The 22,211-nt window shown below is 39.4% G+C and overlaps 1 protein-coding gene across 1 annotated transcript in view; it reads left to right on the top strand.

Moving 5' to 3' along the window:
- The window catches only part of CNTNAP5 (contactin associated protein family member 5), a 287,365-nt gene that overhangs the window by 262,441 nt on the left and 2,713 nt on the right, over positions 1 to 22,211 (top strand). Inside the window, exons 20-23 of the mRNA XM_085310986.1 lie at positions 5,883 to 6,013; positions 7,215 to 7,299; positions 16,752 to 16,970; positions 22,081 to 22,152. Of these exons, the coding sequence (XP_085167112.1) occupies positions 5,883 to 6,013; positions 7,215 to 7,299; positions 16,752 to 16,970; positions 22,081 to 22,152 (507 nt within the window). The remainder of the gene's footprint in view (positions 1 to 5,882; positions 6,014 to 7,214; positions 7,300 to 16,751; positions 16,971 to 22,080; positions 22,153 to 22,211) is intronic.

The raw sequence follows: 22,211 nt of genomic DNA, 5'->3' as shown, positions 1-22,211 counted from the left end.
TTAAGTTGAAGAAGTGCACTGTGAAAATGTGTTATTTTATAGGCAGGCCTGAATATGATCTCTGAGTTCTGAGCGCCTCAAGCTTTAAGTAGAAGGCATTCAAATTAGCACTTGTTTTCTTTATTGCCTTAAGAGATTACAAAAAGTTGAGAGTTGCTKTTTTTCCTTTATCACATAAAACAATGTCATCTGAACAAACCCAGTCGCTGAGCAATCATATCAGCAAACATATTCAGAAGCTTTTCCTCTTCATTTTCTCTGAGCAAAACAAATAGCAAGAGCCACCTCCTAAAAATGTGCAAGTACTTTCTTAGTTAAAAGCTGCTGGACGCTTAAGAGATAGGGCCTGTTATTTTGAATCACCAGCTGCACTTCCGCTGAACAGTAAATTTACTGAGTAAATGTCCCTGAGGAGAAACTGCTAATTAAGGAGCAGGTTTCTTAGCCAGCTGTTCCTAACTAGGAAAGGGGTAGTTCATTTTTAAATATCTAGGCTGTAAAGAGGGAGTACTGTTGCAGTGAAGCWGCACAAGGTGCCAGGGAGGTAATTTGTGGTAGAGATGACTGAAAACCGCCATCCGCTACTCTACAATCAGGAATGAGCAAACAATATTTCCACGTTGCAATTTGCAAATAAGCTAGATATTTTAGATTTTTTTCATAATAGCAATATCAATAATTTCAYTAATATTCCCCACCGCTTGTTTAATTGGTGCCTTCCATAATTATTTGCTCTTTTAGCAATAGTTCAGGTGAGTGCTGTGGTTAACATCTTATAATCAGCCAAGGACACCTGCCCGTTTGAGACAGGATCAGTTGGTCCTTAACTCCAGTGTTTCTTCTGGGACAAGGGGGTGTGCAGAGGTGATCTGAGGTCCTTAGCCTAAAGAAACGTTTGATCGTTTCACACAGGCACTCACTCATTTCTCCCAGATCAGAGTTGTCAGCTGCCCTGATTTGAATTATTTTTCCTGATGTTATGCAACCGTGGTAAAAGTTGTACTTTTTACATGTGCCACCCTCACGTGCTCCCTGAACGTGAGCTCCCTGAGCTTCTCTGAGGGGCGCAAGATGTCTTGCCAGCTGTTCCAGCTAGYTTAAGTCATTAAAAAGTGTTACTGAAGTTGTTATAGATGTTGGGTTCAATATGGGCTCATTTAAAACCAATTTCTGTAAGTAAAGGTCCTGCAGAGAAGCCTCAGACTCCAAGGGCAGGTTGTTCCTTTCCTTACCATTTGGTTCTTCAAGACGAAATGACATAGGACCTATAGTCCTGGTGATACATGTGACAAGAACCTTGCTTACAGTTGACTGATTAGTAGACCAAATYCCTGAGATCCGTTTTTTGCTTCCTGCAGAGCTGCTTTAGCCTTTCTATCAAATACTCAGCACTGAGTGAGATCTTTCAAGTAAGGAAGTCTTTTTATGAGCCAGAAAACTCACAGTAATGTTTTCCTGTGTTTCCTTTTTCAGCCAAAAATTTAGAAATTACTGTTTGTTTTTCAAAACAAGCTTTTGCAGTTCAAGGCTGATGTAAAGGCAGTGGGTATAGGTCACAGAGCCACGAGGTGTTTCGGACATTCCCCTTGACACAGGCAAGAGAAAAAGGACTCTCTTGTAGAAATATTCAATCAGAAAATGATCTGGACATGTAATGTGTGATATCATGACCAAGATACTTCTTCACACTGTAGTTTGGGAATATTTTTAATTCAGAGCAAGCACCTTGAAATCTCTACACAACATAATGTCCTTATCACTGGACTCAAGAACTGCTACTACATCTTTCTTGTCCTCAGTAAAAGAAARTAGAAGCAGTTTGAAAGCACCAGGCTATTCCTGTAGCTGCTTGGAGGCTGGTTATGCTCACACTGATCGTTAGTGTACTGCTAGCAAGTACTAACCCCGGCCTCCATTACTGGTAAAAGTATATGCTGTGGGTGTTTTGTTTCAGAAACATYGTCCTTTACCTAAGCACCAGCATGGGATGGCATAAATACTGCTCTTCTGTCTGCATTTCCCAGAACTTCCCTCTGCACAAGGGGAGACCAGGATTTCTGTTAAAATGGCTCTGTAGTTGTTTTATATCAGCAGAGAGATGCCATTCAGTCCTACAGTCATGCGTTATATTACTGCAGGTTACAGATTAAAGACTACAGTGTTTGTCACAAACCTGCTTTGGTGGTAGTGGAAGTCTCATCRTGGCAGCACTGAACTCCATGAGGACTCATCTCCTCCAGAAATGGAGGGAAGAAGAGGTTGTGCTGCATGCTGTCACACTGCAGCAAAACTGTGCCTCCACTGAGGCTGTTTTTAGAGCTAGCACAGTATGTCTCTGTCTGATGGACCTGTAGGATCTGAGGGACAACTACAATAATTAAGTGTGAATCTGCTCTTACCTAACACAGCTTGGGTAATATCTCCAGAAAAATTTCTCAGCCCAAGGCCAGGAACATGATACCTCCCTCTCTCCTTGCTTCCCTCTCTCATGTACTTAATAGAAATTGCCACCAGCCATTGCGCATAAATTAGAGAAGGAAGAAACCACAACAGGCAGTGCCTTGCTTGAGCATCATGACACTCCAGGTRTGCATGCTCAGACATGAGGAGCTGAAAAGAGGTTGACTTGCATGACTGCAACAAGACTGCCAGAAATTATGCTGCTTATGATTAATGTGAATCCCTGCTGTGAGGCAGAAATGATGCAAAAATTGGAGTAGAACTGTTTATGCACAGATTTTTATTTGGAGTTAGTGACACTAGGAGGATGTGATGGAGAAAGTCAGTGAACTATATAATCAAAATTCAGAGGCCAAAAAAACCTTCTTAGTAATAATTTTAATTAATAATCCATTTATTTTCCCCATCAAGTGTTTCTGTGTAGCAAAATGGCAGTATAATCTGTTAGACAAAAAAATGATTCTGTACTCTGCCAACAGAAAAAGGTTTGGTGCTGAATGCAAGCCAGAATCAGCTCTATGCTACACTAGTGTAAATTCCAAAGTAAATCTGGAGAGATGATCTCAGGTACTTCTGATTTGTATTAATGCAAATTTGATCTCAGGCAAAATGCCAATTTGAATTCAGTGGTTTTTAAGAGGAGCTGTCCAAAMAAAATTTTTGTTGTCATTGAAGTTCAAAAGCAATTTGATAAAATTAAGATGCTACTGCCTGATCCCTTTAATGATATAAAGTAAAATTGTATCAATATAGCAAGTAGATCAGTTCTTCATGGATGTCAGGAACCTCCTCCATTGTCTCCARACAAACAGAACAGATAATTTTCTGGTTTAAATTGATTTTCTCTGATAGAGTCAGTGGTTATACCCCCATTTGCAGTTGCTGAGAACCTGTATAGATTATATCTCTTGCTGGATCTCTTTGAACATAGATGTGCTGGTTAATGACCTGGACATAGTAGCACCGTTCATGTTTTATACATTGATGTGCTCATAGCATCCCAAAAGAGTAGACAAATATTTTCGCATGTGAGCTAAGTGAGTAGTATGAGGTCAGAGACCAAATCTAGGCCGTGTTTCATTGTTCGTGCTATTCCCCTTTCAAAAGTTCTGCTTCAGACGTGTGCGACTGATACACCAGGCAGCCTGTAAAATACTTCGGGGACATTGTTTTCAGTTTGGACCAAACCATCATTTATCACAGTGAGTCTCCACTTCTTCTGTGTGGCCGTCTAAGCTATTGTGCGCAGGGTCAGGCAACCTTCACTTCCATTCTTTTTTTTTTTTTTCCTAAAGTAAAGTGAGTAAAGTGACATGTGTTCCTTGTTGATGAGTGTTTTGTTCAGTACCAGAAAATGGGATTGTGTTTTAGACAATTTGGACCTTTGAGTGGGTTGTTAATGCTGATGCACTTCAGCTCCTCGTCTTGGTCATGCAATGAAGGGAGCTTTGCACTGTGATTCAGGATAGCTGAATCAGGACCTGTATTATCACACTAAATAATTTAGAAGTTTTTACTGACCTTGATCTATTCCCAAATTACCCTCTAACATCCATGACTGTGTGTAAGAAAAGAAAAATGCATTTTAACTCTTTTTTTTTCTTTTCACTTTAAAATCTCACCTGATCCAGTAGACCTCTCAGTCAGCTAAAAATCCTTCATCCTAGTAGCTCATTCTCATTTTCCCTCTCATCTTTGGAAGTGTCGACTTTATCCTGCAAAGCTTAGAGAGAGACAGTGTTCTTCTGAGATATATTGAATGTTGCAAAAAGCACAGCTGTTAAGAGCCTGAGCTGCAAACACCCTGGCAAGGAAAGAGGAGGATGGATGACCTTGCTTGGACTTTGGTCCAATCTGGAAGGACTGCTGACATCACTGTGAGCTGCATAGGGTGGCAGAATTCCCTCTCTGCAGCAGGTTTATGCATAGTTTTAAACTCCATTGTAAAGTGAATTTACAGTAGCTTGTACAACAGCAGAGCTGGCTTTATTGAGGCTGAAAGGAATGGGTGTGTCTACACTATGTAGAGAAGTGGAACTACTCTGTGTCCCCCCCCTCACCAACTCTAGACCTGAAATCAGGCTTTCAGTGTTAATATTGCAGAGCACAGGAGCTCAGTARCCCTGTTCATTCACCTCACTTGAAAGCAAGGCTGCAGCTGGGGGTCAGAGATGTTGGATAATGTTGCAGTGCAGCATGCAAGTGCGGCGGCTCCCTCCGATTTACCCGGGAGTTCCCTGATGTGGCGCTGCACTGCGACATATGTACAAGTGTTATCTCTGCAAAGGTTGAAACAAGTCCTAGAACTAAAATTATKTGAAAATATCCATCAGTGACAGTCATTCAGTCGGGCCCCATCACAGGTAGTATTTGCCTGCAAAATCTAGTGATGCTTGGACTATTTTGAACTTGTTGTAGCAAAAGCACCGAAATGGAAGGAGATAGGAGTTTTTACGATGATTTTCAGAACCTGGTATAAGTGAAGGACCCTCTGCTTAGAGGTTGTGGTGCTGTCAGCATTCATTTTCTCCTTAGAGACTGTAACAAAGTAGCCCTGGAGAAACTTTTTAACTCTGTAGTGCCACTACTATTCCAGGTTGTTCGGTTACTGCTGTTTAAAAAGATCCCCCAAATTCACGGAATAGTTCTCTCTCTGGTACTTAATGCCCAGAAAAGTAAACTCAAATGGATTCTATATTTTCTTTTGTCATTTGTGGAGGGATCAAAGTTAATATTGAATGCCTCAATGTCTTAGGCATTTTGATTTATTATAGTACTTTTATTTATCAGAAACTCTAGGAAGCCACAATGTTTTTTTTTCTACAAAGACTGAAAGAGATGTTTGGTATTCATTTTGATAGGAATTATATGGATCTCTGCAAATAGGTTAAAAAAACAGAGTCGAAGTGATCTGGAAATCTGGACCTTTAAATGTTTGAAATGAAAAGATGTAATTCGTACAGTTTTCACTGTCATCTGTATTGCCCATTATGTCTTCATGGAAACAAATGATAAAATCAACTAATACTACTTTAATAGAACAGAGCAAGACCTGCATGCCCTCTGGTGGAAATGATTCTTCACCGTCTAGTATAGATCAGCTCTTGCTGCAGTGGTAAATGTCTGACCTGTGGACAGACAGACTCCCCTTTGATATACTTAGTTACTCRATGGCATTATATTTCTCCACAGCGGAGTTTGTTAGCTGGTAAGAGGGGAAAACCCTTCCACTGTATTTTTTCTTTATACTTTTCTTTATAGCTTGAATTCTTTCCTTTATCTTCAAACTTCTTCTTGACTTTTTAACCTAGCTGCTCCTTTATAATAGAAACAAAATGAGAGTTGCATGTTGTTTAAACATATTGAGCAGTATCTCATTATGGACACAGGTTTTATAGGTAGAACTGTGTTCTGCTTTTAAGGAAGTTTACAGGTCCGATACAAGCTAAGTAAGGATGGACTTCTCATTTTCACCATTGACTCTGGAAACTTTGCCAACCGAGAGCTGCACCATGTGAAGATTAACAGAGAAGGCAGAGAACTTATTATTCAGGTATCGCGTCTATATGTCGTGGCTTATTTTCAGGGCTTATACATCCCTTATACATGTTCAGTGTTGAATAATACTTCATGCCACAAACAGACCCACTGGTTTTAAATGCCTGCTCACCAGTAGGAGGCAAAGGTTTCACACTGATCTGATGAAACTAAAGCTGATTGAACAGCAGATCAGCCGTGTGGGTTAGACCAAAGCTTCTTCTAGACCACAGTTTGCCCAGCCACAGCATCAGAGTGCCCAGCAGATGGGTTTTCTGCAGAGTGACCATTATTTTKTCTCTGGCAATCTGTGAATTAGGAAGTATCATTTCATTTGAGATATATGTCCCAAGGAAGGATGTGTCTCATAGTTTACATCTCCTCACAGCAGAGGARAGACTGAGGGTACGCAGTGTGTGGCTGTCGTGTGTGTGACCATCGACCATGCCCTACCCCTTTGACGGGGCAAGTCTGGCCTTCGGTGCACAGAACCAGCTGTGGCTGGAGATGAGAAGCCCTCCTCCGCCCTGTTTCTCTGCCTCACCTGTTTTTCCARGGCAGAGAGAAGAGTACCATCTTAYTCTCCTTCTGCTTTCCTTCCTAGGTTAATTACAGTGATTCAAATTACAAAATTTGCTAGATCTGGATGGCAGCATCTAAAGAGAAGCCATGTGTGAGTGAAGGAATAGAAGGAAACACAGAGTTTCTTTCCTCTACAGTTTCCATTTCTGGGTGGTAAAATGATACACAGTTAACACAGTGACTGCCTGATTGTTTAGGAAGGAGGATTATGCTAACAGTCAGRGTTTACCTCACGTACCAGTCTTCTATTGCCGTGCCGCATTGTGGTTTTCTTCTGTGCAAAACTAATTCTCCACCACACATTTCTAGAGAGGCCTCCTTTGATTGTGTTCTGATGTGAATAGATGTAGATTTTATGAAATATGGGGATTTTGGTGTCAAACATTTTAAGCTTTTCTGCAGGGGAAGTTTCTTTAAAGCCCATTATATGACTACTATGGTGCACCCTTAAACTTCTCATGCAAAAATCAAAGCATGTTCACTTTGCTATCTTTAGGAACTGAATCACACTTGGAGGCAGGATTAACTTCTTTGCAGCTGAGAGCATTCCCACAAGTTCACAGAATAGAGAAAGCTTTAGGAGGTATCTATATGCTGTTGTAATGAACTGATTCTGTTGTAATGACTTCTTCCAGGTTGATCAAGTTCTCAAACTCAAGCACAACTTTTCTGAGATTGATTTTAAGGCCATCAAATCACTCACCTTGGGCAAGGTCACAGGTATGTTCCACTAAAAATATTCCTGATCCCTCAGTTGTTATAGTACTGCAGTAACCTGTGCTGTGTGCTGGGGTTTTAAATAAATTGGGTTTTGTTTGGCTGGTTTTAACTGTAAGGATTGGTCTGAACATTCCGATACTGCTATTGATATAGCTCATCAATGTAAAAATTTGGCAACTTTGTTTATTTGCACTAATAACAATACTAACTTCTCCCATTACTCACTCTACTAAGGTGATTCACACACACTATGTGACTGCACAGGGTGGTATCTTGGCCTAATGATGTCATTTTGCTGACCATAGCTTGCTGCTGTCATGTGGTTGGTCATCTCTGTTTCCTAATGATAAGGAGAAGAGAGTTGTGAGCCTTCATCCTCTCTAGCCTTTTTACACTCTCTGTCCTTATCCATTTGAATTCTGCAAGAAATGTTTGCGTTATATATAGTACTGAGGCCACCATGCTGCAGGTTGTACGCATGGACCTTCTTCATCTTTGTCGTTTCCTGCTGCAGAGCCAGCACAAAGCCAGTACAAAGCCAGGAAAACTTTACACAGAAATTCGGGAAGTAGAACACTCCTATTTTGTTGTCAAGTACGTTATATTACTTTGTGTAAGTTTCTCAGTCATTCCCAGTAAGAATCTAATTGCTTCCTTGGTTATGCACATTTTAGTCCTTTGTTAGAATTGGACCTCTCTATCAAGCCTGCCATCTGTTTCATTGTTGCAATTTATATGCTTTATGAATAGCACCCAAAATCTGCAGAACCAGTAGCTAGACAGAAACAATAGACATCCACTAGTCTTTCCTTGTAAATTATAATTGTATGTAATGAAATCACTGCATTCTGCATCATGTTTTGCTAAGCAGATTAAGGTCAGGAACTGATTTTCCCCTTAATTATATCCAATGTTTAGAATGTAGCAGTCTTCCAAGCCTTTGAGGACAGGTTTGAGGACTTGACACTTTTCAGACCAGGTCACAGCTAAACTGTTATCTCATTTTGCTAATGGTTAGTTGTAGTGCTGAAAACCTAGAAGAGCAATCAATGAACAAGAGCTTTTCCAAAAAAACAAGATGGAACATAGCACAGTTACTTTTAAGAATGTATCCAGCAATTTGAGATAGCGCAGCTTGGAGAGAAACTAGATTTAGTCACATAAATGGGCTCAGTTTTGCAACCACAAGATTTTTCCAAACCTAGAAAGTCCAGATTCATCTCCAGAGATGTGATATTCCGTACCGCTGAACACCACAGATTTTTCTGCAGACATCTTTCAATGAACACATCCTTCTTCTGTTTCTTATTCCTTGCACCATGTTTCTTGGGATTTTTTATTAATAATAATAACAGCAACAACTGTAGTTTATATTCTGTAACGTCACTAAAGCCATAAGCCTGCTCATTCGAATGGTTAGAGATCTTATTGTTCTGCCAGCAATCGCACAGATCAGCCAAGCAAGTCATTCTAATTCCATCCTAATAGTAATTTAGTTTCTTCTTCTTATATTAAATTAATTTCCTGATTTTTTTTTCTTCCATGTCAGGACTTTATTTGCCATGTTTCTCCCACAGCTGTAGCTGTGCCTGAGTAGAGGCCTTATGGCATCACAGAACGACAGCATCACTGAGGTGAGAAGGCACCTCTGGAGATAAGCTAGTCCAACTCCCCTGACRCAAAGCAGAGTCAATGAGTGCAGGTTGCTCACAGCCATGTTCAGATGGTGTTTGAATATCTCCAAGGATGGGGATTCCAAAATCTCTCTGATTAAACCTGTTCTAGTGTTTSATCACTCTCACAATAAAAAACTCTTTCTTATGTTTAAATGGAATTTCCTGTATTTTGCTTTGTGCCCAWTGCTTCTAGCCTATTCACTAGCCTATTCTATTCCTAGTACGCCAGCATGCCTGGTACGTGAAGTGTCTGGCTCTGTCTTGTTTACTCCTCCCTATCAGATATTCACACACGTTTATAAGATCCCCTGGGCCTTCTCTTCCCCAGGCTGAAATGTCCTCGCTCTCTCAGCCTCTCCCTGTATGTTAAATGCTCCAGTCCCTTCTTTGTGGCACCTTCGCTGGACTCACTCCAGTAGGTCTGTGTCTCTTTTGTACTGGGGATCCCGGAAGTGGAAACAGCACTACRGATGTGGCCTCCTAAGGGCTGAGYAGAGGGGAAGGATCACTTCACTCGCTCTGCTGTCAATCCTTTTCCTGATGCAGCTCAGGACGCTGTTGTCCTCCTTTGCCACAATTGCAATTGCTGGCTCATGGTCAACTTACTGTTCACTAGAACCCTGAGGTCCTTTTCTGCCAAGCTGCTCTTCAGCTAGACGGCCGTGAGCCTGTACTGGTGCTTGGCGTTATTCTTCTCCAGACTCTGCATTTCCCTTTATTGAACTTCATGAGTTTCCTGTTAGCCCATTTCTTCAGCCTGCTGAACGGTGGCACAAACATCTGGTGTATCAGCCACTCTTCCTAGTTTTGTTTCATCTGCAAACTGAGGTTGCACTCTGTCCCACCACTGGAAAAAAAAGTACTGCTATGAAGTCGTCATGTTGCCTCATTGTATCAAGATTAGAGCTTCATATTGTCATTTTAGGTATACAGAATTTTTAATTTTTAAAACATGTCCTTTCATCGTGTACTATCACATGGGTAAAATAAAAATGTTAACCATAGCTTCTTTTAATGATGGTTCACCAACAGGTGAATACTGGTGACCTAAACCAATATACTTCAATTTCTTCTTTGTCTTGTTCATCAACCTCTTCCCCTCAGTAAAAGGATAGGCTTTGAGAGGAACATGATGCTTAGAAGTAGATGTAGACTTTTTATAGCATCTATTTTGGATTCCAGTGGAATTTAGGTGCCTAAAGGCATTCATTAAGCACATGTAAGTGTCATATTGGAATAGAATCATATAGAAAACTGTCTGTCTTGCATGTCTTTCATATCTGTAGTACACTTCTGAAAATCTGTCTTCCTCTTTCCTTATCACAGGACTGTTCATTTGCCTGCTCCAACAGTCCGATCCTGGCTGCTTAACCAGATACACCTCCTTTTCTTCTTTCTGCACTCCACCATTCATTTCCCACTAGCTGAGAAATCTCTAAGAGAGCTTCTGGCAGGAGATCATAAAAGATTAAAACCTCTTCCTTGTCAGATTTTCTTATTATAACCATGTTAGCACAGCTGTAATTCTTGAAAAGTGCAGTTTTATGCAATGACTGGTTTTTAAATTACCATGTGATTTCTTTCCATTACCCTTCCTTTAGTCAAAAGCTGCTTACACACTTACATTTTTTTTCTGCTTTTGAAATGTGCTATATTTTCCAATGGTTTCACTACACCCAGCTTTGAATTCCTGGAAAAAGCCCTCCTTTTAAGCCAGAGGGGACTCACCTGGAATTCAAAACAGGGCCACTCACTCTGCCACAGCCTGCTTGAATGACCTTGGGCAAGCCATTTATGTGCAGATTTTAAGGTAAGTGGGCATTTCATTCCCAATGAAACCAATCTGAGCTTTAGTATCTCTGTTCTCTATCAATAAAGCATGGATAATAGAACATCCCTGCATCAGAGGGGTGCTAGAAGGAGAAAAGCATTAAAGACTGTGATGACAGTTCAGATCCCTCGGTAATGGGGCCATATAACTGCCTTTGAAAGATCGATCTAAATATAAGTGTGGCTTTGAAGACAAGGGAATAAAAAGAAGCAGCATTCAAGTAGCCCACAGACATATATTAAATTTGTCCTTACCGTATCCCATAGTTATAGAGAAATACTGTTATCCCAAGGCTTGCTGCCATTTTGTTTTCACCCCTACAACGTGAACAAACAAACCTATCCAAAGCTCATCAGTATCAATGGGAGTCTTTCCATGGACTTCAGTGAATATTGGATTCAGGTTCCAAGTGGGGTCATACAGTTTATGGGAAAGCCATAGTGAAATCTCAACCAGAGTTCCAGTTCGTTTGCTCTAAGTACTTTCTTGCAGAGATCACAGTGCTGTGCTTAACCATGCGATCTCCATTGGCAATCTGGCCTAATTGTGAAGTTGGCTCTACTTTGAGCAAGGAATTACACTGCATGACCTCCAGAGGTGTCTTTCAACTTAAATTATTCTGCAAATCTCTGAACTCAGATCAGATTTACCCAGGGCACATGTGCATATGTTTAYGTCTTGCCTAGAAAAATTACTATCTCAATAGAAAATATCATTTGTTTTGGTTTTGACCGTATGATTCACAAGCGTCTGAATAGTAGTTCTTTTCTACCTCATAAAGTGTATGGTGTTGAAGAAGGAAAGGATGAAAAAAAAAGGATCTGAAACAAACTCTGATTCGGTGCTGGAGTTCTTTATTTCCAATTTAAACTAGTAATATCAACTCAGAAGTGCCTAAGACATGAGCATGTTTGCAACAGCTTTTAGTGCCTATTTTTTGCACACACTTTGAGAAGTGCTTATTGTGCCCCAACATGCCTACCAATATGGTAGAGTACAACTCTATTTTTAGGAAATAGTTTTTCAGCTTTCTCTGCTGAGTTGTGCATAAGCTAGTATACAACAACGGCTGCAAGAGATAAAGGCTGGATTTCATAGAAGGACCTTATCAGGAAAAAAATCTCATAGATATGTTATAGATCTAAAATTATCTTTCTTCCTAGTAGCCTAGTATAAAGCATTTGGGAAAATCAAAATAGCTACTGAGGATAGAAGAGGAGAAAAGTCTGGAATCAAGATGGCAGCAGTTAAAGATAAACTGAGAAAAATGGGCAATATCAGGCACTTTATCAATCCAGGGTCTGAACCAATAATACCATCAATAATAATAGTCTTTTTAAAAAAGAGATCAAGTCCATTAGACTTTCCCCCAGCAATATCACTTACCTTAYGATCATAATGACATGTTTGAATTTCTGTTTTCTTGAATATAATATTTTCTAAATAAATGTTCAGGGTCTTCTGCTTCTCTCCGGACATTGCATCTCTAGTTTGAATTCTTACTCTCTGAATTGTTTTAAGGAGAATATTTTTTGTACATCTCTCCATTTTCTTGAATATTTTCTTTTTAACGTAGACAGTGTTTTGAGCCCATGTAAAATCACATAGGGCTGACTGTGCTGTGACAGATTAGGATTCAGATGTCAAGAATTCTGACATCTAATGCATTTCGCATCACCATCCGGAGCAGTGCTTTATTTTCAATGGCAAACGATCTTGAAGAAAATATATAAAAAGCATGTCTGAAATTATCTCAGCTGAGGGTAATGGAACAAAAATTCTCAAACATTCACAGGGCACAAAACACTTCATTGTCATAAAGCAAAACCCRGAGTACTCTACTCATTCCTTTGGAAAAAATTTCCTAAAGGAAAAAATGCCTTTACTTTGCCCTTGCTATCTCTTGCACTTTAAGAAGTGTTTCAGAGTTGCACTGAAGGCTTGGAGCCTTGTCTCGACCTGAAGTTCATTTTTCCTCTAGAAAAGGCCAAACTGAGAAGAAAGGACTAGTGGCACTTAACAGTTTGGTTAGGAAAAAATCATTGCATTTTTCATGGCAGATTCACACCAGGAACCGAGATTTTCCCAAAGATGTTTTTTTGTGGGTTGCAGTCTACTCCAAGATCTGCTTTCTGCCCTTTATAAATTGATGATTGATATTAATAATGCTCACTGAGGTTGTTGAAGGACACAGCAGTATATTTTTCCAGGTAACTACCRAGTACCTGCTAATCAACTGTATTTTTTTGAGACAGATGCAGTGTGGAGACTACAAGATTATCTTTTACTTCTARGTCACTGAATCAAATTTAGCGACAGCAGCTGAGAAGTAATCTTGCCAATGCTGTTCACCATCTTGGCCAAATGAGGTGACAGATACAGTTTAACTCTCACAAAAAGCATCTTTTTATTAGTCAGGCTTTAAAAGAGGACAATTGATGCTTTAGCTTACAGAGTARATTATCTTTTCCACCTGAACCAATGATTCACTTTAAGTTAAGTAATTAATTAGGGCACAGACATTAATAACTAATGATAAGTTTGCTCTCACTGAAGTTAACAACAATAATCCTATTAAGAAATGATGGGCCTCCTTGGATGTTAGAAGCCCACAAATAAACTTGCAACTCTGGTTTAAACTTCTCAGTGGCTTGAAATTAACTTTTAGAAAGAAAGAACAAAAGACATTGAATAAAGTTAATGGTCTCATTTTCCATAATACTGTCTTCAGAAAGAAGGCCTTCTGAGCCACTTTCCCTGCACATGCAGGACATTTTAATTTCTCTTTGATTCCAGTTATCTCTCATATTTATGTTGTCCTTTACTATGTTCTAATTTGCTTATACATTGCTGAAAAGCGTAATGCTCTGTCCTGGAGAAATCCAGTGGAATTCCATTTACGATGAAAATTATTCCCCTTTACTGAGCTATTAACATTTAAAATTGCTTTATATATTTTAAATTTTGTTCCAAATGTGTAGTAAATGGCAGCAGTAGACAAAGAAACAGTCATAGAACAGATTGTCTGTTTTGGAGAGCAGGAATGAATCAACTGATAAATGATGTTCATACAGTCAGAAAAGTTTCAGAAATATAACTATTAGGCCTAAYCCTCATTTTCAAGGAAAGCCACCGCAAATAGATGAAAACCAGATAACAAGAGAGCAAGAACAATGCAAAATGTAGCAAGCCGTGACACTGCAGACAGTTTTCAGGGAGTAACTGGAGGGCTCGGCCAAAAGACAGATCAACRTATGCATAAATCAGCAGAGAAAGCTGAAGAGTTATTTCCTAAAAATATGAGTAAACTAAAATTGTGTAGAATGAGCAGTTAAATTACTCAAAAGCTGAAAAAGTCTGCCTTCTCAACCTCCACACAGAAAAATCRTCCAAAGTGACTCAGTCTCCAGGACTGAGAATAGAAGTGCGATGCTAAAATGYCAGAAGACCAGACCAAAGCATCAGCAGCAATTGGGTTTAATTTTCCAAGACAGTGAAGTGCATGGAAAGATTCACATAGCTACAAGGTCAGAGGAAGGCCGTTCTAACATCTCATATGACTTTGGTGCAACACAGGCCTTGGAACTTCACTGAATTATTACTCTAACTGAGCACAATGTCCCATAATGAAAAGACATTTTATCATGATTTAAAGACTTCGAGTAGCAGAGTGGTCTACAACCTTTAATAAGCCTTTCACACAGGTAGTCATGCCATAACCACAGATTTACATTATCCACTCAAGAATTCAGAGGGCAGCACAAGTCATTTGCACCCAAGCTGCACAGGACTGCCCTTGAGTTCGGTGAAAGCTCCACACTGAAAGCTCTAAGATGTGCACCCAAAGGCATATAGTTGAGAAAACTGTAGCTGTGCCCACACAGTTTTTACCATCAGACTCTGAAGTTGTTTTCCATTTGTTATTTGATTTTTTTTCTTTTTTTTCTTTCAAATTTCAAACTGTTCAACAGCAAATCTTCTAATTCTCATTTGTGCCGAGCTTCCTTTGACAGAAGACTACTGGAATTGGCTCTTAATTTGCCTTAAAAAAAATAACCTTCAGAAGTACTATATCAGACTTCTCAAGCTGCTGTACCGTGAAAAGAGAATTCATTATTTCTTAGGTTTTACCTTTTGCACATTGGGGCAGAACAGAGCAATTTAGATTGCCTGATGTCTAAAAGATACAACAAATCCACCTTTTGTGTCAGAACTGAGAAAACAGGAAAGACTGAGAATTAGGAATATCTACAAAGAGTTTTCTAAATTCAACAAAGACGCCAAATATGGTAAATTAGTCTTTTTAATTTTAGGTAAGCCTTCCTGAGAAACTTAGAGATGATTCTTTGTCCGTTTTTTAACAGCCCTMTCCCAAAATGTCATGACAAGCTTGAATGCATTGCCAGCCACACAGTCTGAGCACACTTAGAGAAGAGCTAATGTGAACCTCCTTAAAATTGTGTTTTTTTCACTGTCTCCCTTCCCATCTCTCTTTTTGGTTTCCCACAGCCCAGAGGTTGTCCCTGGGTCAGTTCTGGTAGTGACAGCCTCTGCAGACTAAACTTCTTTCCTATACAAGACCCTTGAGAGTGAGAGCTCATGCTACACCTTGCGTTGCTGGGAAAGTCAAACTATTCCATGTTAGGTTTCCATAAAGGCATTATTCAAACATAATTACTAAACCTTTCTTGGCTAAATCCCTCTGATTGCATCATGTAACAGTCACAAAGTTAATATGTGATTTGGGCTAATTTTGAGGTTTCTAAACATTTTCTTTCTACATGAAAGAGGTGTATATATTTACGTTAAAATAGTGTTACTTAGGAAAATCAGGCATTAAGACATCAAGGGAACGTTTACTTTTTTCCTAAATTCTTTTGGCCGAGGGCTTGTGAAATCATTGTATTTGAATGGTAGTGGAAAAATTGCACTTTCTTTTAAGGTTTGCCATCTTATTCTTTGAAACCATGAACATAAACTTGAAAAGCTAGGAATCCTCTTTTTCCAATGATATTAGAAGTATTTCCAATATTTTCAATGCTGATTTTTTTTTTATTATTGCCAGGTGATTTTTGGATTACTATTGATGATTTTTGGATAACTATTGATAGCATATGTGTGTACATGAGTGGATTTTGTCTTGTTTGATTGACCTTGATATAAGACTCATCATGCCGCAGACCTCTGAGCAGTGTGAATTTCAATTTCTGGAAAGTAAATAATATGAGGGCTTAAGAGAAAAGAGAAGATGACTTTGCTGTCCTTCACTGACTTTCCCAAACAACCTTTGATCTTAAAACATTCAGAGCTAAATAAAAAGCACGTGCCTTTGAACTGGCTTTCTCTTTCTGAAGTTCAAATGAATACAGACAGACACATGAATTAATTGTGGTGTATCATCTGCAGCTGGAAAAGAGCATGGAGACACTGGGTTTGGTTTTGATTTAGAAAAAAATAAGCTACAATTTTGCATTTTATTTTTTTCACCTAATAGGGCTAGTGCACTGACAGCCTGGCTCATAATTAGGAGGATTCCTAAGGAATGTTGTTAACAGATGCAACAAAATTAATCATCGTCATCCCCAGGATCCTGTGATAGCCAGTGTTACTATTTTTACTGTTTATTATTATTTTTTATTCTGTTTAATAGTACCTATGATGTGTTAGATACTTTCTAGGTAGTAGAGAAAATAGGTAAGGAAAGAAGCACAATGCAGACTCTTATATATCCAAGTCAGCTTGATTCAACAAAAGTAGTATTGCAGGGGATAGACTGCGGATAAGAGCCTTATGGGTCAGGCCAATGAGAACTTGTGGGATTGAGAAAGAATTCCCGTGGTTTGGAGGAAGAGAAGTAAATGAGTAGGCAAGGCAAAAGGGAACTTTTTCTTTATGTGCCTTCCTGACACAGACAATTCTCAGACTGTTTTCCTGTTGTGCTGCAGATAGTTTGTCACTGGACCCYGAAGTCTCAAAGGCGAATGCCTATGGCTTCACTGGCTGCCTGTCCTCTGTTCAATACAATCACATTGCTCCACTGAAAGCTGCCTTACGCCATCCCAGCATTGCGCCCGTGACTATCAAAGGCTCCTTGACTGAGTCAAGCTGTGCATCCATAGTGGAAGCTGATGTGAACACCGTAACCACGATATATTCCTCATCAGGTACGTTCTGCCAAGAGGGGAAAGGAATTTAAAGAACATTGTGGAATTAAGTTTCCTTCTTTTTTGCTGTGACAAAATTTAGTAATACAGAAATAGAACTGGGAAGCCTTTTCTGTCAGTATAAAGAGTGTTAAGGATAGGCTTTAAAACTATCWAAGAGCCCTTTAAAAGCCACTGTACTAAAGCAAGTACTAAGACCAAGTTTCTGCATTGCCAAAACCACACCTACAATAGYGTGGTGATTATAGGAAAGAAGTCCTGAAGCTGTAGTGGAAACTGAAGTATGGGTATGCACATGATTTGCCATTCCCATCCACTCTGGATGGCTCCAGTGCCACTGCTTGGGGGAAAATGTGTTACCATGGTTTCTTATCCCATGGTGATCAGCAACAGGAATCATATGACAAGAAGTTGAATTTTCCCCATTCCTCACCACAAGGAACAAGAACCCTGTGTAAAAACCCCTGGGCTCATGTGCATGACTTCCACCGAATGCTTGTCCTTTTATTCTCTCAGGCTAGAGGGAAGGAGCATTACTTGAGTGGTTCTAGTAAGATGATCCCAACAAGTATGTTTATTTTTTGCAATCCTGAAACTGCYCTCTGGGAATATTAAGTATTTTGCATATGTGTATTTGTATGTAGAGAAGGAAACTTAGAGCAGCTGGGAGTGTTGTCACCAGAAATGGGGACAATCAAATTGCTGCTTTAGTCATGAGTGGATATGGCAGAATTCCTGACAAGAAATAGATGTGAATTATGAATTATTTTTTGGCCCTTGAATTATGAAGCCGCTTTCTCTTCTCTGATAACTATTAAAACYCTGTGTTGTATCTTAATATGATTCCTTTGACTTGCATCAAATCCCAGTTTCCTGCAGCTTCTGCCTATGATATTCAACAGAAAACAAATTATGCTATTAGCATTCTGCATAGGGAAAAAGGCTGCTGATTACTCTGTGGAGTACTTCTCCCCTCCCCACCCCCACACTTTTCTCTACCCTGAGTTGTCTAAGTTATCTGCTCCGATGGACTGGAGAAATGTGGCTTGTAAATAGCGAATGGGTGAGAATGTGAACTCCTCACCTCTTGATCTGTCACATTGATGATCTAATTTTTCTAAAGAGTTTGGAAAGAAGTAAAACCTGAGCCTCACATCTGTAGCATTCTGCAACACAGTGCAGAGTCTAGCACCTTCAGACCTGGGTATTTAAAGCTTATAATCAATTGCATTCAAGTGTCAAGGTTAAGCACTGTCACATCAGAAACACACTATTATTATAAAAGCTCCTCCCTATCTTTGCCTCTCTGTGCTTTAAGATATGATTTTCTCTCAATATGATAAATTAACTGACACTAYGGCCTGACTATTCACACTGGATTTGATTTAAGCCTGAATAAGATCTTCAGAACAAGTTAGTTCTGAAGACTTTATGTACTAAGAGCACTGAGTGGTAGATTCTTGTTAAAAAAAAAAAAAATCCAATTTATATCAAATTATACTGTACTTGAGAATTACATTTATATATGGGGAGAACACATTTTAAGAAATAAAAATAAGACAGTTAAAGATTAACTTTCAAATTTACTGCTCGTATTTCAGTTCATCCGTTCCCAGTTTCTCATTATCGAGTGTCTCAGAAGAAAAAGAGAACTTCAAAGTTGACTGTACACGTCTATGTCAATTTTCTAGTGTACAGATACAACAAAAAAGCCCTTGAGTAAATCTCACTTTAAATGTCTGAAAAAAGCTTCCTGTATTTATAACTTCAAATAAYTGAAGCTTTTTTCTTCAGACAGAAATATTTATTGTCTTCAAGAAAGTTCCCTAGTAAACTGGTATCGAACAAAGTCTATTCACTCACAGCTCAGTTATCCATACACACTCTTTCTGATTAGGAAATACAAAATGAAAGGTGTCTTACTGTGATTCTGATATTTCCCAAAGATCTGTAAATCACTTTATTCTTTGCTGAGATGAACATGTAGAGGTGTAGCACACTGATGGCATAAAGATTTTGGATTTTTACTACACCATTTTTTAGTATATTAAAACATTGGAAATGCCACAGCATATTCAGATATGCAAATGGTGGAATTTTGAGAACTACATCTTGAGCTGTCTGTGTTGACCTGAGTGGAAGATCAAGTCTTTATGCATTTAAATTAAGAATGTCAAAGACTTTCATAAGTCAGAAACTACAGGAAAATGTTTAGCTTCTGAAAGGCATTTAAGCCGTGCAAGTCCCTATTTCACTGAGGTATTCTTTTGTGCTAATTGTCTTAGACCTGATATCTACAAACAAGGAAGAACTTGTCAGGCAACTATGAGATGGAGTTCAGCATCCTGAGGAGGGAGCTAGGCAAAAAGCAGGATCACAAACTTTGACTTCTGGAGAACAGACTTCAGTTTGTTAAGTGCTGCTTCAAAGAATCCCATGGGAGACAGCCCTGGAGAGAAGGGGGATCCAGGAGAGCTGGATGATTTTCATCAATCATCTCCTCCAAGTTTGAGAATAGTCTATCCTAATGAGCAGGAAATCAAGTAAAGGCAACAGGAGACCTGCATGGGTGAACAAGGATCTGCTGGCAAACCTCAAACATAAAAAGCATACAAAGAGTAGTAGCAGGGTCAGGTGACCCATCAGGATGGGTCCCAGACAGATATGCTGTTTGAACATGCAGGGATGGGGTTAGGAAAGCCAAAACCACCTGTAGTTGAATCTGCTGAGAGATGTGAAAGGCTTCTCACCAGAAAGGAAGAAGGGCTTCTAGAGGTATATCAGCAACAAAAGAAAGACTAGGGTAAATATGAGTCCACTGCTCAGTGGGGTAGGGGACATGGTGACAAAGGACAAATAAAGGACTGAGGTACTCAATGACTTCTTTGCCCAAGTTTTCAGTGGTAAGACTGGCCTTCAGAAGTTCCAGGCCCATGAGACAAGAGGGGAGGTCTGGAGCAGGGAATACTTACCCTAGGTGGAAGAGAACCAGGTTAGGAAAAATTTAAACAAACTGGACATAGACAAGTCCATGGGACTTGAGGGRATGCACTTACAAGTGCTGAGGGAGCTGGCTGATGTTGTTGCAATGCCCCAGCCATCTCTGAAAGGTCACGGCACTTGAAAGAGGTTTCTGAGGACTGATAGAAAACAAATGTTGCTCTTATCCTCGAGGAGGGCAAGAAGGAAGATGTAGGGAGCTACAGCCCYGTCAGCCTCACATCGATCTCTAAGAAGGTGATGGAGCAAATAATCCTGGAAACTGTTTCTAAACATATAAAGGGCAAGAAAGTGATTGAGAATAATCAGCCTGACTTTRTAAAATCATGCCTGACCAACATGATAGCCTTCTACAATGAAATGACTATCTCAGTGGATGAAGGGAAAGCAGTGGATATTTTTTCTTGACTTTAGCAAGGCTTTTAACATGGTCTCCCATAACATCCACATTGACAAAATGATGAAATACAGGCTAGATAAATGGACAGTGAGGCAGACTGAAAACTGACTGAACTGCTGGGCTCTGATCACTATTGTGATCAGTAATACTGATATTATTTAGCATCCTCATTAATGACCTAGATGATGGGACCATTCCCAGCGAGTTTGCAAAACTGAGAGGAGTATCTGAATCTGACATTGGCAATTGCCAGTCATGTTGATAGTGTACTGGAGATGTTTTGTTGGCTCAGAAGTCCCTTTTGTGGAAGTAGTTCAGTCAATGAACCGCAGATACGGTRAACTCTTAATTCTTTCATATGGATGTGTTTGATGGGAAATCCTTCCACCCTTAGAACTAGCTGTAGAGGTTCATCTTTTAAAATAAGAGATTCTTGAGACTGATTCCTTCTGTATTTTGGAGTTAGTATCGGTGGAGCAGCTCTTTTTGAGACATAGAGAATATGGGAAAAGTGCCCCMTTATGAACCTAAACACCACAAAGATACTATCCTTACAGATAAAATCTCATACCTCTTGATMCACAAATGCCAAAATTTTGCTAGTTTGAGTAGCCTTCTACATTACCCTTCTTGACAATGAGRTATCAAAATGTGGCTGCGTCAGCTACTAAGGAAAGTATGTTCAATTACAATAAACCTTGAAACGTTTTACATTTCTGTCAGACTTCCACCTCTTGCACTTARGAAGATCAGTTTGGTAAAGCAATACACTATGTAGCTGAGGCAGTGATTTCTTATTTCCCAAATGCATCYACTGTAGGATAGCCTGGATGCTCGTAAATAGGAGAAACACAGTTAGGAATCCTATCAAAGGAGAAGATGAGCTGAGAGAAAAAAAAAATACTATAAAGGTGCAGAAAAGCTAGATTTAGCTAGCAAGAGAAAACATACTGGTTTCTGAAACATACTGGACCAAAGAAGATACACTACCATAACTCCAATGATTTCATCAAGGACTTGACTTACCAGGTTTGGATCTGAGCTTGAAACTCCCAGCATGTATTCTACTTCACCCAGAGTTTTGGCAGTATTCATTTATAGAAAGRGTAATAGAATCAGCCAACACTGAGTAGCTTTTAAAATAGGAATTAATTGATGACCCTTCTCTGTTTTGAACCCAATTTGACCACCAGTTCTGTGGTGGAAAGAAAAACATCTCTTCTAAGAAGTAGTCCCATGCAGAGACTGCTTCTTTTTATGGGATGGAYTTACATATCTGTATCTACAAATTTAAGTCATGTCTGTGTCTGTCTGGCCTTCCTCTCCTTTTGCTTCTTTCTGATATTGTTTCTTAGGTATCAAAAAAATTGTCAGGACTGATAAAAGCTCCCAAAAGGCTATTTGGTTCAAATGTCTGTCTATGATTCCTCTACAAATATACTGAGAAGACACTTCCAGATGTTAGAGTAGTGTGAGCTTTTTCATTTCTTTTTAAATCTATTCTTAACATATTTTACTCCTGAAGATGTAGAATACTGAGCTACAAACACACTTTATTTTTCAGAGGGCTTTCTGGTCCAWTTCTCCATTCCTCCCAATCACATCTTTTGAAAATAGATTAGAAATCATGAGGGTAAGACAACACTTTTGCCTAAGCCACAATACAGTTGATCAAAGAAAATAAGTCSTGTTTTGTTTAACCAACTGCAGATCCTTTTGGGAAGACAGATGAAAGGGAGCCTCTCACCAATGCAGTCAGAAGCGATTCAGCTGTGATTGGAGGTAACTGTTTTTAAAGGTTACAATTTAAGCATAATTCTATCAAGACAGCCACTAGGATA

This window comes from Rhea americana, unplaced genomic scaffold (assembly GCF_003343005.1).
Source record: "Rhea americana isolate MKP2758 unplaced genomic scaffold, rheAme1 scaffold_33, whole genome shotgun sequence".
In the NCBI taxonomy this organism is placed as follows: domain Eukaryota; kingdom Metazoa; phylum Chordata; class Aves; order Rheiformes; family Rheidae; genus Rhea; species Rhea americana.
Note: the sequence above shows the minus strand (reverse complement) of the source record. Positions and strands in the feature narration are given on the sequence as shown.